This window comes from Agelaius phoeniceus, chromosome 11 (assembly GCF_051311805.1).
Source record: "Agelaius phoeniceus isolate bAgePho1 chromosome 11, bAgePho1.hap1, whole genome shotgun sequence".
In the NCBI taxonomy this organism is placed as follows: domain Eukaryota; kingdom Metazoa; phylum Chordata; class Aves; order Passeriformes; family Icteridae; genus Agelaius; species Agelaius phoeniceus.
The window spans coordinates 16,971,771-16,989,336 of NC_135275.1; the positions used below are offsets into that span (position 1 = coordinate 16,971,771).

General features: G+C 42.8%; 1 protein-coding gene across 30 annotated transcripts in view; it reads right to left on the reverse strand.

Moving 5' to 3' along the window:
• The window catches only part of MAGI1 (membrane associated guanylate kinase, WW and PDZ domain containing 1), a 337,478-nt gene that overhangs the window by 18,279 nt on the left and 301,633 nt on the right, over positions 1-17,566 (reverse strand). For 23 of the 30 annotated variants that reach the window (XM_077184419.1, XM_077184413.1, XM_077184430.1 and 20 more), the window contains 4 exons: positions 13,072-13,288; positions 7,296-7,373; positions 4,534-4,625; positions 3,412-3,604 (listed from right to left, as the gene is read on the reverse strand). In XM_077184419.1, the coding sequence (XP_077040534.1) occupies positions 3,412-3,604; positions 4,534-4,625; positions 7,296-7,373; positions 13,072-13,288 (580 nt within the window). The remainder of the gene's footprint in view (positions 1-3,411; positions 3,605-4,533; positions 4,626-7,295; positions 7,374-13,071; positions 13,289-17,566) is intronic. The other 7 variants (XM_077184423.1, XM_077184415.1, XM_077184428.1 and 4 more) reach the window with 1 other exon arrangement.

Consider the following 17,566-nt stretch of genomic DNA (forward strand, 5'->3'; position numbering starts at 1 on the left):
GGAAATCTTTGGGATCAGGTGTATCGGGAAGTCTGAACCTCTCAAGTACCTCAGCCAATGGGGAAAGAGAGAAGAGAATTGTGGCCAGGAAATTGGGATAAAAAGGGAGGCTGCATCCTCCAAAAATTGGAGAGATCCCAGGAGAATGCCTCATGGCCTCTCTCTTTATTCGAATAAAGTAAAAGGACTCCTCTGTCTCCTTTTTGCACATAAACCTCTGATGTTTGTGGATTAATTTTCCTAACAGTGCTTGGAGAGAGGTGTCTACTGATAAAAGGGTAAAAGAAAATCACCTCCTTTAGTCTGTCCATCTATGGCCATGCTTTCAATGGCTCTGCTCGGTGGTGGCACTGCCCACACTGCTCACGCTCTCCTGTGTGTGCTCATTCAGCCAAAGCCATCCACTGCCAAACTGCAGCCTGGTTAAACCAGTGCAGTGCTGCCTGCTTGGATGCTCTGTGGCATTTTAAACATGGATTACATCAGTTCAAAGGTGCCTCCTCCAGCTATTGCACCCCCACCTCCGTTATATATGTACAACCATATGTATGGTGCACATATATATGTACAAGCCAGAAGGAGAGGCAGTAATATCTCACAACACCACCTTCTGTGCAGTTTTAAACTGAAAGCTATCAATTAGTGCACTGATTGCCTTTGATTAATGGGATCTTTAGTAATAACAATCTCTCAACATGAGCAAAACAACTTGTGAACCAAGCATTTCTGGATGGAAGAGCCAGCAACTATCATCTGTACAGTCTGGTACAGACATTAAACATTGTTAACGTTAATATTAAACAAGTGTTTAACAGCAACTGAAGTTGGAAGGGGTATTAGTTTAAAATCTAATCAGCTACCACAAGCTTGAAGAAATCTCAAAAAAATTGGTTAGCTCAGACTCTGCTCAAGTGAGGGCCAACTATACCTAATATCAGTCCTGACAGATGTTTGTCTAATCAGCTGTTAAATATCTCCCCAGGCAATCTATTGGTTGCAATATCTGACTTAAATCTTCCCTGCTGCTACATAAGGCTATTATTTCTAGTGCTATCTAACAGGCATATGGAGAACATATTATTCCCTTCCTCTTTGCAGCAGCCTCTTATAGTCTTGGGAAGTTTAATACCTCCTCCCCCTCCTCTGCTTTAAGCTAACGAATCCAAATTTGTTCAATATTTCCTCTCAGACCATGTTTTCTAGAGCTCTCCTTATTTTCCCTGGTCTTCTGGACTCCTTCCAGTTGGGCTCTCTCCAATTCAAATACGTCTTTCTTGAAGTGCTGGACCATATTGCACTAAGCCATCATCTGCTGGGAAATCAGGAGAGTTTCCCCCTGCCTACATCCCTGCACAGTCTTTTTCTTCACCTGAGCCAACCTCAGCAAAAAGCTCGTGGCCCACAACAGCTTCCACTTCTTGTTACTCAGCCTGTTCTCCACAGCCCATTTGTGCAGCTGAGAGCAGCATATTGCACTTGTCCTTGCTGAATGGCTGCCTCTGCTAATCAGGTCACTTCTCCAATTTGGTGAATCAAAATTAAGTTGAAGATCTTAAAAGCATCAGCATGAAAATGGATGGCAAACAAAATCTAAACCTGTAATTTCATGATGCAAAAAAAAGAAAAAAGGACTTTAAAATATCCTTGGATAGAAGTCCTGTCTGCACTTATATACTCAAAAGTATGTACTAAATACATAGCATTCTTCATATTAAGATTACAGGAGCATAAAATTTCCCCTACATGAATCTCAGGACAGAGAGTACTCATTTAGGCAAACAATCTTTTTCTACTGGCATACAGATGACAGGAGGAGCAAGGGACCAAAATTCAGGAACAGCCTTCTCCACAAAGTTCTGCTGAAATTTAAAAGCCTGTAAATATAAGGTGAAAGAAGGGATTCTGAATAATTTATCCTAGAGTAAGTGTCCACATTTGCAATGATTCAGAAATAGCTAGATCTGCAGTAACATGCCTCTGAATGAAATATCAAGAGAGATCTCATGCATCTAAATCTTTCATGGTAATTTCCAGCCTGGAGGCTGTAAAACTGCATAGAAAATCTACACACAAATACAATACCAAATTCAGCTGCCCTTCCCCTTCCTCCCAATGCTCTTCTAAAGCTTCTCTCACACCAGACCTTGGTCAGGAATTAAAGACAGGCTGTCAGAGGAGAGACATAACCTAGTGTTTATCCACACTGGGAAGAAAGAAAGAAATGAGAAGTGAATGCTCATTTATTATTGTGCAGAAGGAGCTCAGGCCTGGATAAGAACACAAAGCTATTTCAGAGGTATTCTTCTAGTCCTAACTTCCACTGAGGACCTAATTTCCAACCTGAATGTTATTTTGATTCTCTCTGAGATCAAAGTACATCACTGCCTGTTTATCTGATGATGCCTAAACTTGAAAAGCTATATAATATCCTTTTCTTTGAGTGAGTAAAAGCAAATCCCACATCTGAGTTCCTAAAGGGACTCAAAGGGACAGGCAGCACTCAAAAGTTACTATCCAGTATTAAACATATGGCTACATGTTATTTAGAAAGTTCATGCTCATGTCTTCATTTTCTCTGCTATCATGACATTTTTCAATCACTTATCTGGGTGCCAAAATGGTACCAGGCAGTGTCACTTCTCTTTGCATCTTTGTTTTTCTGCCAGCTTCTTTTCTGTTCATTTAGATCCTACACTTGTGCAGTGTGTGCACAATGCTCAGCGTAACTCAGCATACAGAAAACTCTCTAGACCTGTGCAACCTGGTCTTGTGGAAGGTGTCTCTGCCCATGGCAGAAGGGTTGGAAATGGATGATATCTAAGGTCCCTTTCAGCCCAAACCATTCTATGATTCTGTGACAACAAACATGCACGCCCTGGCCCACCAGAACCAACAATGTTTTGCAGTTTCCCATCCTGAGGTCACTTTACTACATGCTGAAGCTTGCCCTGAGCCTGAGGCAGCAGCCACCACCACACACCAGAGCCCTCACTCACACTCTGCCCTTGCCTCCCCTTCTCTGGACTTTTCATCACCTTTTCCCTCACTCCCAGTTTAAGGGTGACTATCAGGCTGCACATTTATTTTGGGAAGTATACAGAAAACACAAGCAGCTGGCCACAGTGTCTGCTGCATGAGTGTACACTGCAACCAAACAGTTCCCCATTTTATCAGATACCTTATGAACACTGGGAAAGCCAACTAAGAGAGTCTTGATGGGAAAAAAAATATTGAAACTTATTTGGTCAGGAACAAAAAAGACTAAAAACAGGCAAAAGAGGAAAAATAACAATCCATCCCTTGAGTTTTCTCAGCACTAGAAGAAGCTTTTTTTTCCCCCTTAGGCCATTTGCTGAACAGATGGGATCCTGGCAAGAAAAGCCACCCCTGCGGGGTGATACTGCAGCCTACCTGTGTAAACCACTTTGCGCCTGACGGTCAGGTTGACGTGGCCTTGTTTGGCTGCCTGCTGCATGAGCTGGACCACGAGCTGGTGAGATTTGCCCACCACAGGCGTCCCATCCACGCAGATCAGCTCATCGCCCGATCGCAGGCGGCCGTCGGCGTCAGCAGCACCCAGCGGTACAATGTGACCGATGTAAATCTGAGGAATTGGCACAGCAGGAGAGACAGCCATGAGAACCAGCTCAACAGCCAGCTGCAAGCAAGGGGCACTCCTAGCAGGACCTGATTTAGGAGGGACATGAAATTGTTGACAAATGTCTGCTGGTCGGGGAAGTTGTTTCTGTGAAAGCGGTTCCGCGTGAATACAGCACATTGTGAGATTGTAATAAATTGACATCTTGTTTCTTTAGGCAGTCCATTCACTCTAAGGACAGACAGCCTTAGGAAACTTCTTCAACCAGACAGTGACCAGACAGGAAGATGGTTAATAGCACTGAGGGTCTTGTCAGGGAAGCTGAGATTGAGTTACCCTTTCAGTTGCCTGCAGGGTTTACAAGCTCTGCACCACAAGCTTGTCCCCAACTCAGTCTTGGTTTATCTTCAGTGAGTTCTGTGGAGTTACTCTAACATGAGATGAATTTGTTGGTCTCTCTTCCCATAAATGAGCAAAATAATTTTGGCAGGGAAAAACATGGAAAGTCATGCTGCCACTATCTAGCTGTGACCTGTGCAGCGCAGGAAAGGATGACACCTCCCACAGGCACTGGATTTATGGTAAATAAATTAACTGAATTCAAGGACAGAACTGAGAATTCTAAGATCAAAATACTTGCAAACATGACCAGGACATCCTGTCCTCAGCGTCCAAGGACCTATGTGTTTTTATTTGGTTTATCATTAAAGTAGAAGGAGAAGCCAAACCCATTTCGGTTATGGAGTTCTGGGGTTATTTTGGAGGGAGGGTGAGGAGATGCAGGATATATATATATATATATATATATATATATATATATATATATATATAGTCCAGTAACTATTTAGCAGTGATACTACAGCATAGTTCTGCACAGCTGTACATTCTACTGCTGTGTTTCTGAAAGATGCCACAAACTAAAACTTGATACTCACAGGTTCTCCAGGCTCATTTCCACCTAGAATCCTAAATCCAAACCCGGTTTCCTTTCTCCATAGAAAGATATCCTGCTCTTGATAATCTGGAACTGAAGGGAAAGAAGAAAAACTATCATTTTTAATCGAAATATCACACCTTTTTACCCAAATCAGGACTACTCAGACGTACATAAAAGGATGTGCCATGCAATTTTAACATTTAAATGAGATGAGCTTGGAGACCACCTCCCTTTTACATAAAAAAAGGAGACATAACTATCAACATTTATAGTTTTAAATACTAAGGATTATTACTTACATTACCATTAAAAGTTATGTAGTGGTTTCTACTTTCTAGGCATCTACTTGTGACTTTATCACTAAAATATTTCCTTCTGTCAATATTAGCATCATTACCCATTGCAAGAGTCTCTTCCAAACCATCAATAAATAAATGTGTACAGCAGAGAATTACTCTGCCAGAAACAATACATCTGCCTCTTCTTACATGGGAGACAGAAGAGCCACTTGTTATGACTTCTACTATTTAATTAACTTTCCCAAGCATAGTTTGCTATCTGTCAACCAACTCTGCTTTAAATAACTGTGGGACAGATCCCTAGTTGGTGTAAATCAGAAGGGCTCCACTCAAAACAGTGTAGCTCTCCTGACTCTCACTTGTTCGTGTGCAGGCTCTGCAAAAGCACTGAAGAGATAAAACCAGCTGGAAACATAAAAAAAGCCCAACCTTGCCTACTCATTAGTATGGAACACCAGCAAGGTTTTTACAATGAATATTACATACAGCGAAGTACTAACCTTGAAGCGCTGTTGAACAGCAATGTTTTATATTAACTTACTCATGCTTGCTTTCATCCCTTTTTTAAAAATGCATAACTAATTGCTAACATTATATCATATCAGAAGGCAACTTCAGGTTCATTTAATATTTATTGGATAGTATCTGTAGCATTGACTAATTTTGTAATGATCCCCTCCCAAAATTTATAATTAATGATAATAAAAAGCTGTTGCTTTACCAGTCAGCTGCCTATAATTTCAGCAAAGAAACCAAAGTATATTGTTCAGGAATCCAATTTAAAAAAGTGCCTCCTCAGACACAGGATGCAGCACATTTAATGACACATCATCTAGCTTTCTGTATCTATGAACAGGTTGTTTTCCATTGGCATCAGTGAATGTCAGATTGGGCCCTAATTGGATTTTACACTGTCTGAGCTTATTCTGCAAAAAGTTGGGTCTGCTCTGGTGCTTGTCAGACTTTTGGTTACCTCTGAAGGTCTCTCTTCAATGAGTTAAAATATAACATGAATTAAAGAATGGGGAATACTAAAAATTAAACGAATAGGTGAATGGTAAGCTACAGATGTCTGCTTCAACATTTTCATTTAAGCTGGCTTTACAGATAATGTTTTTACATTTTAATTACCTGCAATTATAAGCCAAGCTTAACACCCGTGCCCTCACAGAATTAGAGGCTGATTTTTGTCCAGACACAATTACAGAGCGCTCGGGTGATGAGCACGCCGGGTGCCCGTGTGCCTCATCTCCCCTGGCTGAAGGCAGCTCGCCACGCACAGACGTGCAGCACAACAGCATCCAGACAATGAATTAATTGCTGTTTGTCACTGCCTTCAGCAAGGGGAGCGTGACAAGCAGACACAGTCAGGAGCGTCTCTCAGCCCTTCTCAGGCTGTTTTGGCACAGGCTGGCCCCAAACAATTAACAGAGTGTGTTGGATCTGTCAGAGGTAAAGTGGCTGCTGCGGAGAGCTCCGGCGTGGGCCCGTGTCCGCGGCATCTCTCAGCATCTTCCCATTTGTCACCCCTCCAGTCCCACTGAGCGATGCCTTATGGCCCTGGTTTGGGTCCCAGCTACACAATTAATGCTGCTGGAGGGAACAGCAGGCCAGGCTGGACCAGCCATGTCAGACCAGAGCAACAGAAAAAGACAAGTCTGCCCCCAAAGAAGCTGATTCTTTCACATAGTGTTTCTCCCACTGGAAGGATTTCAGTGAGGTGGAACACAGATACAACAGACATACAGACAACACACCTTTTCACAGAATGAGTACAAAGCTCCTTTTACCACTTATTGCAGCAGCTCTGCAGGGCAGTGGTTCACTGGCACAGCCCAGAACACCCCTCCACCCCCGAGCTTCAGAGCTGAGACCCTCTGGGGTTCCATACTGGAGAATTATTTTAGGTTGTCCCATTATTCAGTCGCACTTCTGAGGAGCCACTTTCCTTACTCAATGGGAACATGGTGCTGCTGACTTTGTTGTTTCAACTTTGTTGAAAATGAATGGAAAATGGCCTCTAGGAGCCATTCATTGCATCCCTGCACTGTGGCTGATCTCAAGCATGTCTGACTCTGATAAAACATGTACGCAGCCCAAACGGGTAAAATTTAACAACAGCAAAATTTAATCTGCTTGTCCCAAATTAAACCAGACCATTTGGAGAGCAGTGCAAAAGTGGTAAGAAGAGTTCTGTGAATGTCAGGGCAGGTGGGTGATGCAGCCCCATTGATGAGCCACATGGGCAAACACATGATGGAAACAGGAACATGATACACCCACCCTTGACCACCTACACCATCCAGCCAGGACAGCAAGGCCAGGCTTTGCCCCTGGCTGGCTCAACCTGGCACATGGCCCTGCCAGACTCCCTTGGTGATGAAGAGCCCCTGCCACAGAGCAGCAATGACACCAGAACAAGACATCACAAGACACAGATACATTCTCAGCACAGTCTTACATTCTCCAAAACTCGTGGAATTGATTTCTCTCTCTCTCTCACCCTTGCTCAGTCCAGTTGCAGGTGAAGGTGACATAGCTGTAATATTAATTTTACAGTTTTGCAAAGCTTAATGTATCTGCTTTCTTGTTAGTTCATTTAATTAATTGTGACTTTATGGGTCATGTTAGGCTTGCATGCACAATTTGTTAAGGTTGTAGCTACTATGGATTATGACATACTAAGTTTCACATCTCTGTGCATGTGTAGATATAAAATACACGCACATATGAATTTACACATTTATGCACATGCATGCAGGTACATTTGAAAAACCTTTTTTCTCCTTAGAGGAAACATTTATGTGAGAACACCTTAAACATACTTTTCTACAAAAATCTTTCAACTTCATGACATAAGTTAGTTTTCCAAATAGAAATATCTTCACCTAATGTTAAAAGAAATTCTAAATATGTGGTGATGAAAAATGAACACGGTTCTTAATTACAGATAATTTTAATCAAACTTTACTATGCAACTTTAACATGCTATATAAAATAAAAATCTGCCTAGTGTGACATCAATTTCAACATAAGATGGATACAAGAATGATCAGTGTGGGTTTGCTTTAGTCACTGGCTCATTTGAGGCAGCAGCTCTTTCAGTGACTCAGAGCTTGGCAAAGCACAAAATGTTTAAGGCCCAGATTCAGCAAAATATATGAGGACAAGTCTGAAACTAGGAGTGGACACTGAAGCTGACGGAGAGTTTTATAGCTGAAAACACCTGCAATTTACCCATAGATCTCATAAGGCTCCATATCTGCAAGAAATCCATTTACTAAACTATCCCACTGCAGGAGAATTCAAATTTTTTTTGTCTTTTCCCTTTAACCAGCCATTTGTTAAAGGGTTCTTGTGGTGGCATGGAAAGCTTTTGAAAGATGGCTTCAGCAGGAGCTCAGATGAACAAGCTCATGTGAGTACCATGGTCCCTTTTAGCAACACATTCTCCAAGGGCATGGATACATCTGTGTGCCCAAGAGTATCACTGCTACTATTTGTCTACTATTCATATAATAAAAGGACATAACCCTGCCAAAGGGCTTTTACTAAAAATCATCTTTCGACTCAGTCTGATCAGAAGGTGGCCGAAATACTCTCTGAAATACTCTGAAATTTATGAGTGTATTCTTCTTTTCTATTTTAAGGGAAAATTATCTAATGTTTGTGTCACTGTGCAAATATTTTTAGTTCTATGTAACTGCTGATGAGCCAACACGATAGGGTCAAGACTTGTTTGTATTGTTTTAATTAGATTTGGGGAGAGAAAAATCCTCCCAAACAAATTGTGTGCCTGAAAATAAAATTCAAATATTAATGATAACTTCGAATATTTTAAAAGCTTTAAAAATTCTCTATCATGTTCTGCTTTACTTTTAATTAAATGCTTAAGCCCTTCAAAGGGATTCATTAACACATCTGCAATTCAGATTAATTCATTTTGTCACTGCTGTTTTGACAGATGGCCATATGTAGGATACGGTATTTTGCAAAGCAATCAGGCCACATGAGAAAAATTTGACAACAGATTGTGTTAATCTTTAAGGAAGTTTAATAATACATTGAAAAGTAAAAAGCATATTATAAAAATATATTTCAATAAAACAGTGTGAGGTTTCTGAATTGTGGTTCTCTGCTAAGCCACTCAATTGCTGTTTCTGTCTCTGAGTGCTCTTCAAGTGTGTCATTCCTGGATCTTGGAACTGCTTCAGCTTTCAAACCTTAAGGGTTTGTCCTTCCCTCTGATTCATGTACACAACTCCCACGAGCAGCAATGAGTTGCCCATAACGAGGAGCTCGGGCAGCTAAAGCTCAGCACCAGCAAAGAGTGCATTTGCTACCACCACCAAATGCTCTGTTTTCACATTCCCACAAAGCTGGCTATTCTCAAACATCTTAATCCAGCAAAGGCTGGTCACTCTGGGCCAGACTGCAGCACAGCATCTGAGCTCAGCCTTAGCCTTAAAGCATGCCTTTGGGTTTACAGCTTGGAAATAAGCTTCCTTGGACCTGAGCCCAAACACTCAGCACCTTGCAGGGCTGATCCCCTCACCCCAGGGAGCTCCACATGAAGGAACTTTAACCCACATTTGTGGAATAAAGTTGCAGCTCTAATCTGCTTCCTCCCAGCCAGTCCAGAAACAGAGATGGAGCCTTTCCTTAGCTTTGCATTAGTAATTCCGGCTTAATTTTTGTTCTTTTTTTTCTTCCCCTAAACAAGCAACGTCTGTGGCTCTCCCCCGCAGAATTGGAGCACTTTCTGATATTAAGATGCATTAGGTAAATCATGAAAATACATGCTTTTACCCAATTATGGGTTAGCTGGTCCTTTTCAACCTAATTGTTCTCTAGCAATGACTTCAGTGAGACAGGTCACATATGGCAAATACTGTCTTTTTGAAAGAAATACTGATCCAAAGACAACTCAAGTACAGGAGGAATGAATTTTAGACATTCTGAAATATTAAATATTGCCTTTGCTTTCTGTGTCTACATTCTTATTATTAATGTAAGTAACAATGGGATGCATTCCCAGAGAAAAAGGCAGTAGGTATTCATTACAGATTCAGTACTTAGAAATATCTTGGAGAAGAGGAATTCATATACTGAATAAAACCTCTTTACAATATTTTTTTTTAGATTAAAAAAATCTGTCTGGGCTGGAGCTAATGAATTCATCTTCTTGTATCAACTGCACTTGAAAAATTGCACTATGCTCTTTTTATGCTCAACAATTTCAAAAATGGGACAAAATAAAACACTTAAGATGATCTAACACTCTAAAATTCTGTCCTTTTTAAATTCCTGATATGCTTCAACACAAAGGCTTGTTCCTGTTTTTCAGTCCACTTGTTGAGGATTCAAAACCCTGAAGAACATCCTATAACCCCTTTTTCAGGCTTTTTAAGGCCAGCAATTACCAGAGGGCAAGGCCTGAGTGGCAGAAGAGCTGTGCTGGGGCTCCTCAAGTGGTGGAGCCTTCTAAAACCCCCCAAATTCCCTGGTGACTGCATGTGTCACCCACCCTCAGCCCTGGCACTGGGGTGACATCCTCCTGCTGTGCATAAGATTTTCACTTAGCTCTGCTCACACCTCCATCAGAAGGCTGCAGAGAGAGAGAGTCACACCCAGCACCCAAAGCTGTCATTGGAGATGAGAGTCCCAAAGCCTGAGGGAATGGGTGAAGTAAAGGAGAAAGAGAAGATGTGACTGTTTCCCCACCAGCCAAAGGCGGCACTGGAGTTAAACCCAACTGCAGATGGGTAAAAACATGAAGAAGAGCACAGGTGGAGCTGACAGACAGCAGAGCTGGAGTCCCCAGGGAATGGTTTCTCCCATCACACACTGATGCTCAGTGTCAGCAGAGCTCCCTGCAGATAACCCGAGAGCCATGCTTGGGAAAAACTGGGAATGAGTCTCCAAGGGATGATTCAGGTTCCTAAGAAAGGCAGAGAAACACAGGGCTTCACCCCAAGCCCCCAGGGCAGCAGAGCCAGGTTTCAGCTGTGAACCACAGGCTCTGCTTATGAGACTAGTGATAAATAAGGGCTTGGTGAGGCAAGGAGGAGCTGACCACTGACCTCAAAGTAAAACCACCAGTCATGCTCTGGGATCAGACCACAAAAGTAGAAAGAGCACATCCAACTCAATTTTTCACTTATCTTTCCTGCTTTTCTTCACATTTCATTACCCACAGCAAAGCCATGTCACTAGCTAAGAGTGCAGGTTAATCCCCAGGGAATGTGTTTCACTCCAGCTTAGGGTTGGAAATTCACAGACTCTTGGACACCTCTAATGGTTTAAAAGAAGATATAAGCCATATCACACTTCCACCATTCTCCAAAAAAACCCTATCTATGAAACCAAGAAAGCTCAGAAAAACGCCTTCTTGAAAGGGAACAGCAATGGGATGAAAAGGTCATAGAAAAGCAATAATGTTCAAACAGGTTTTATCTGGTAGAAGAGGCAAGAGACAAGGACTGAAGCAGGAGAAGAGGATCAGCCCCACTACAGAGATGCTGGACTATGGAAAGGTGAGGCAGGGAAGCTGAAGGGGTGTAGCAGATCCCAGTCTAGCAACAGGCCCAAGCAGTGAAGATTGTGGCAAAGGAAAAGAGGAGGTGTGGGAAGCCAGCAGGTCAAGAGACTGTGAAAAGGCCTCTGGAAGGGCTCTAGGCCCAGCCAAGGACAAAACCTCTACAGGATAACTGCAGCCATCGAGGAAAGACGGAGGATTTAGCACATGGTGTTGGAGGTGACACAGAAGGGTGACTGCCTGTGCACTTCAGGCTCAGTCTTGGGTCTTATCAGAAAAGACAGACAGGAGTTAAGGCTGCTAAGCTGATACTAATGACTAATTAGTATGAGTTAAACAGTTAATTAGAAATTAGCTAAGTAGCTGCAGGGGGTCAGAGGCAATGGCAGCACAGTGCCAGCAGGAACCGCGCGGGCCGGGCAGTGGGAAGGCCAGTGCCATGGGACACTTGTCCACCCAGGCAGGAGAAGGAGGAGCTCTGCCCACAGCTCTGCAGGGCTCAGCAGCCACTGTCCCTCAGCTCTCACCCCTTTTTCCCATTTCAATGAGCTGCACACATACAAGCTCTGTCACTGCACTCTGCAGATCAGCGTGACCCGAGAGCCCGCAGGGTCAGTACGCCCAATCCCCAGGAAAGGATGGGAAAGGAGGCAGAGCACAAAAGCAGAGACACCTACAAACTGCATTGCTGAGACATTCAATCCAAAGAGATGCATCTTCAGCCAAGAAACTGTGACTCATGATTTAATTTTCCCAGGATATAAGACTTCAAAGTGATTCATTTCGTCAGTGAGAAAAAGTCCTACCATTTTTCATTCTGAGGTAAAGGTTAATTTCTTACTGGTTTTACCAATTTCCAGTTAGACAATAAAATCAAACAGTGGGTGGTACTCTCAGAGCACTAAGACTTTGAAACTCCCTTTTCTCTAACTAAAGTAACTACTGCCTTTCAAAATGAACCTAACACTGGAACTCTTTAAGAAGCTTTTACAGATTTGATCATCTTCAGCAGTGCAATTAAAGCAAAGCCAATTTGTTTATTTTGTTTCCTGAGAAGAAACTGATTGAAACCACATTTATGGTCTTGGAACAGAGTCAAAACCGTGCTGAATTATTAGCCAATTGTGCAGATTATTAATTGCCATAAAAGCCACTCACAATATGCATTTAATATCTGTATTGTTAAAGTGTCCACTCTGGTCAAAGTAAAATGGCTCAGCTGGATTTTCTCCTCCCCAGAGTGAGGCTGAAAAGCATCTGATATGAATTTCAGCAAACTAAATACTTCCCCTCCTTACTGAAATTCCTATGCATAACAGATAATGAGTCTTAACCTCAAAAAAAGAGGTAAGGATCTGGATAACGAACTTGAAAACTCTCCTCCAGCCTAATTTAAAAACACAATAAAAACATAGGGGAAAAGACAGTCTTTAATTTTAAAGAGATTTTTCATATTAATCTTTGGTCTAAGAAAGATGATCCTAAGAGAGATGATTCCTAGAGATGGCCTAAACCCAATCCTCATGAGACAGCAAACTGCATCTCTACCAAGTGGGTCCCACCGACAGACACCAAATCAACCAGCAGAATCCCTACGCTCCCAGCAGAACCCAAAAAGATTCATTTCTTCGCAAAGAAAACACCCAGGCAGCAGCTGCCGGAGCCGTAGCCTTAGCAACTCCACCTGCTTCATACTCACGTCGGCTTTCATACATGCTCCTGGACTGGGCCCAGATTTTGAATGGATCTGGCTTTTTCTGGCCAGCAGTGTCGGGCTGGTCGGCGGCCGGCGCCTCGGGGGCGGCGAAGTCGGGCAGCACCTGGGTGCTGTGCGCGGGGGACGCCGTGTGCCCGCTGCGGTGGCTCGAGACGCTCTGCTGGGAACTGTTTTGGCTGTCTTTCCTTTCAAGTGGTTGCTGTAAGGAAGAGAGCGAGTGGAAAGGGAGAGAACAGACGGTTATTGGTCGCTGAGTGGGTGTTTTCCCATCAATTTTTCTCCCTTCTTTGATCAGGCTTTTTTCTGCATGCACATAAGTAAATATATTAAGTCACGGTTTTGCTGCTACTCAGTTAATGCTGGGTGCAGCTGAATTCCCCGGTGACAGATTCTGATAGGCAGACTGACAGAAAGAGATATACAAAACAATGTAATTCTTCATTTAAAAAAAAGAGCATTTTTCCATCTCAAACATAAGACAGAGCTAAATCTCATTATAGGTTACTAGTTTCAGCGCACTTATTTTTTCCTGAATTAAGGCAAAAAATCTCACCAACCTTCTATTCAGATAACATTTGAGTCTAACTGGAGCCTGAAAGAAAATGGAAGAACTATTTGCTGTGAAAACTTTGTGATTTCACTGTGAAAACTCAGACTGTCCCTCTGAACAGATTCAAGCACAGCCCTTACTATGCAAGATCACTTTTTCTCCCCACATAACAAATCTGTGGACATCTGAGTACCCCTTTAATGGCTCTGCTCCCCAGAGCATCCAAGGGACTTCTGCAGACCTTAACAAATGTGAAAATATCTATTTGATGTGTTTTAATTAAATATATTTAAACAGGAAAAAATGAATCCATCTAAACTCAGGGCTTATTCCAAAGTAGTGTGTCAAGAGTTCTGACTACTTACTATTTAGCTAAGCAAGGTATATAGCTCTTAACTCAAATTCACAACTGTGTGTTCAAATGAAGCACAAGCTACATTTGCATTGCCAGGATTTGTACAAGTCAATATGCAGCAAAATCCTCAACAAGAGCTCCCCACACTGTGCAGCAAATGCTTTTTAATGCTCTTTTGAGATGAACCTTGGATTGCCACCAAGGCTGAGTGCAATCTCCCACCTGCTCTGGAACAGGGAACTGTGCTCCCAGGGCTGCTGTGACACAGAGGGTGGTCAGAAAAACAGCATCTCACAGGTTGTTTATGCAACATCCACTGTTTCCCAGCTAAAAGGGGTCAGCTACAAACACCAATAAACCTCAGGCGGGAATTTAAACCTCCTGCTGGCAGAGGGTATCTCAAAACACTGCAACAGAATTCTGTGCTTTCAGATACTTCTCTCTAGGAACCCAGGCTGGGGTAGGGAGAGAAGCCAGCAGCAGACACAGACTGGATCAGCATGGGGGGCTCACTGGCCACGGGTCTGGGCACCCCTGGGCTCACTCTGAACACGAGACCCCAGGCAGCCAACGCTCCACCATAGAACAGCTGCATTAACTACAGAGGAGAAAGTAAACATACAAAGTGCCCTCTTTTAAAGTCTTAACAAAACCCAAAACCCCAGGTAAAATTATTGTGAGGTTGTACATTCTTCAGGTTTACACTGAGAAAAAATCCCAGCTTCAACAGCCCAAATAATGTTGACCTTTCAGCCCTGTATTTGAGTTGTTGATCCACCACCTGCATCTTTTTAAAGGGTATCTCGATTGACTAGAATGTGAAATTGCCTTTGTCCTCTAAAGCAATTTTGAACAAAGCTTACCTGCTGTGATTACTCATCTGCAGACTTTCAAATACAAATATCTAAACCAATTTCCAACATTTTTAGCTTTTTAAGTGGTAAATGAAGCTAATTCACATGTAGCCCTTCAATTTTTTATGAAGCCATTTTAAAACAGCTATGCTGGGGATAATCAACTTAAAAAAAAAACAAAAGCATCTCTCAGTCCAGCCATCTGGATTGGTTTGTTTGGCCAAACCACTAAAATAACTACAAGAATCCTGTGAAACTTTAGGCCAATCCCACTGGAAATAGCTGGTTACAGAATGTGGAGGACAGGGACTAAAATGTGAAGCTTTATTCAGCCCTTAGGGAAATAATGAGAACTCTCTGAAAGCTTTCTGATTTAAAAAGAAACAAAGTTTGAACTTTAAGAAGTGCTCTCACTTTGTGATAGAAAAGGTTTACATTTTGAACAAACTGTGAATTGTTTTGTATTTGGATTGCAAATGGAAGTGTCAGCATATATTAAGCAAAACTACCTCTAATTAAACTAGAGTAGCAATTGCAAAAATAGGTATTTTTCAAGAAATAGCTGATAACCTCTTTAGTGGGACTGGTAGTTTTCCAAAAAATAACTCCTTCAAAAAGCCTGAAACATCTCTATTTAGGAGGGGGGACCAGAGTGAGGGCCACATAACATGGTAATTAGGAATGGATGTAATTAAATTAATCCAAGACAGTATTTATTGACTTTCATATCACCAGAGGAGGCCAAAAAGGTTTGGGGCCAAACTTCTTTGCACATGTTGCAGCAGCTTCAGCACATCATAGCCATGAGGAATTGCAGGGGTCTGACCATCCTGGTCCCTGCCATGGGCACTGCTCAGGTGAAGTTTTGTGTCTTGGTAAACAAAAAGCAGAGTTTTCCCAGGAGGGATGAGCTGACCAAATGGCAATGAAAGGATGGCTTGTCCATCTCCTGCCTTGTGCCCAGCTTTAGGACCAATCCTCCTGGGTCTGAACCTCACTGTCCAGCTTGCTCAGTTCACACACAGTTCCTTTCTGCTCAGGAAAGCAGCAGATGAGCTCAGGGTCTGGCTGGTGACAGAGCAGGAGGCTCTGAGCTCACCCTGAGGTGCTGATCATGGTTTTCATATCAGCTGAACTGCACTGACTTCTGCCAGGAGCTGTGAACAGCTTGGGCCACTGAACTACCTGAGCACCCCTGATTCTTGAAAGATCTTCTCCAGAGCTGCTGATAAGAGTCAGTGGCTCTTCAGGAGGACCTTTACCAAAAGTGGCTGGAAATCAAGGCTGTGGTGACTACCTCGAGTCCATTCAGGCTGACTGCACACTTAAATACAGGTGATGAGATAAAATACTGATTCTGTTTTACAGCCATGACAAAATAAATACATGGGAAGCTGGAGCTTCTCATGCCCTACCCAAACCCCTGGACTCTGAATAAAGAGGGATGTCTTGTACAGACTCATGTGGAACCAATTTCTCTTCCAAAATCAGGACATTGGCAGAGTCCCTGGTGCTGCTTATCCACCCAAAAAAATGTGGTAAATCTCTTGTCTGGGACTAGCTGTGCATAGGAATTGCATTTTTGGTCACAAGTCAGCTATGCTGACAATGCACCTATTTAAATCCAAAAGAAAAACATCAGATTTTTGGAAGAGCTTAGCATTTTATCCCCCCTGCAGTGATCCCATCTCCTGATGATCTAGATGCAGATTTTGTGCTGTAGAGCTTTTTGGAGAAGCTGGTCCTGGCAGTGACAGCAAACTGAGCTGCAAGTGGGAATCTTTGCCCCCTTGTGGAGTATTTTGATGCAAGCAACAAGGAAAAAAAAAGAAAAAAAAAGTTTGCGCTCATCCATGTTATACCAGGATAATTGCAGGGGAAAATGGTATTACAGAGAATTTTCACGCTTAAAATGTATATCTCTAGATGTTCAATAAAAATATTATCCATTTTCATGCAAAAAATAATCAATAGGAAATTAAATGAAAAGAGGAGCAGCACAGAGAGCTGCTGGGAGCATGTCCTTGGTGAGGGGAAAGGGAATAAAGAACTTCGACATGTCCAGTCCCATGTACAGCTAGAAAGGGTTTTTTTACTAAATTAGCTCTTTCACCAAGGTTGAAAAACTCTCCTTAAAATCCGAGAAAAGCAAAGTCTGTCAGCAGATACATACAGACTGACAAACACAGCCCAGCAAACCTGAGCTGCAGGCAAGAAAACTTCCCAGGCTGTGTGACAGCCCCAGCAGCAACAAACCTCTCCACAGCTTTAACAGATCACCACAGGCAGGAGGTACCAACAGCCTGAAGCTGGCCTTGGGGAATGCAGGGCTGGGGGCTGAGAACAGAAAATAGGATTTGTTTGAGGAATACCAGCCACTGGCAGTAAGAGGGGAATGTGTCTGTGCTTTGGGAAAGGATATGAGGAGACAAGAGAGGGTTCATCTCCTGAGCAAAGCAGAAGATGGACACCTGAGTCGTGACTTCCCTGATGCAGCACAAGAAACAAAAAACAAGCACAAGCTAAGATCAAAGCCAACTACTCCCAGCTCAATGTGTGCTGTCCTCTAACTGCAGCCTGTTTATTGTACAAGGAGTGCTGGAAAAGGGAAATGCTGAGCAAAGGGCCCGGGGGCAATGGGCAGCATGTCCCCCCAAGCCCCACAGCTGTGCTGGGGACAGCCCCTGGTACACGGCTCTGATGGCACCTCCTGTGTTC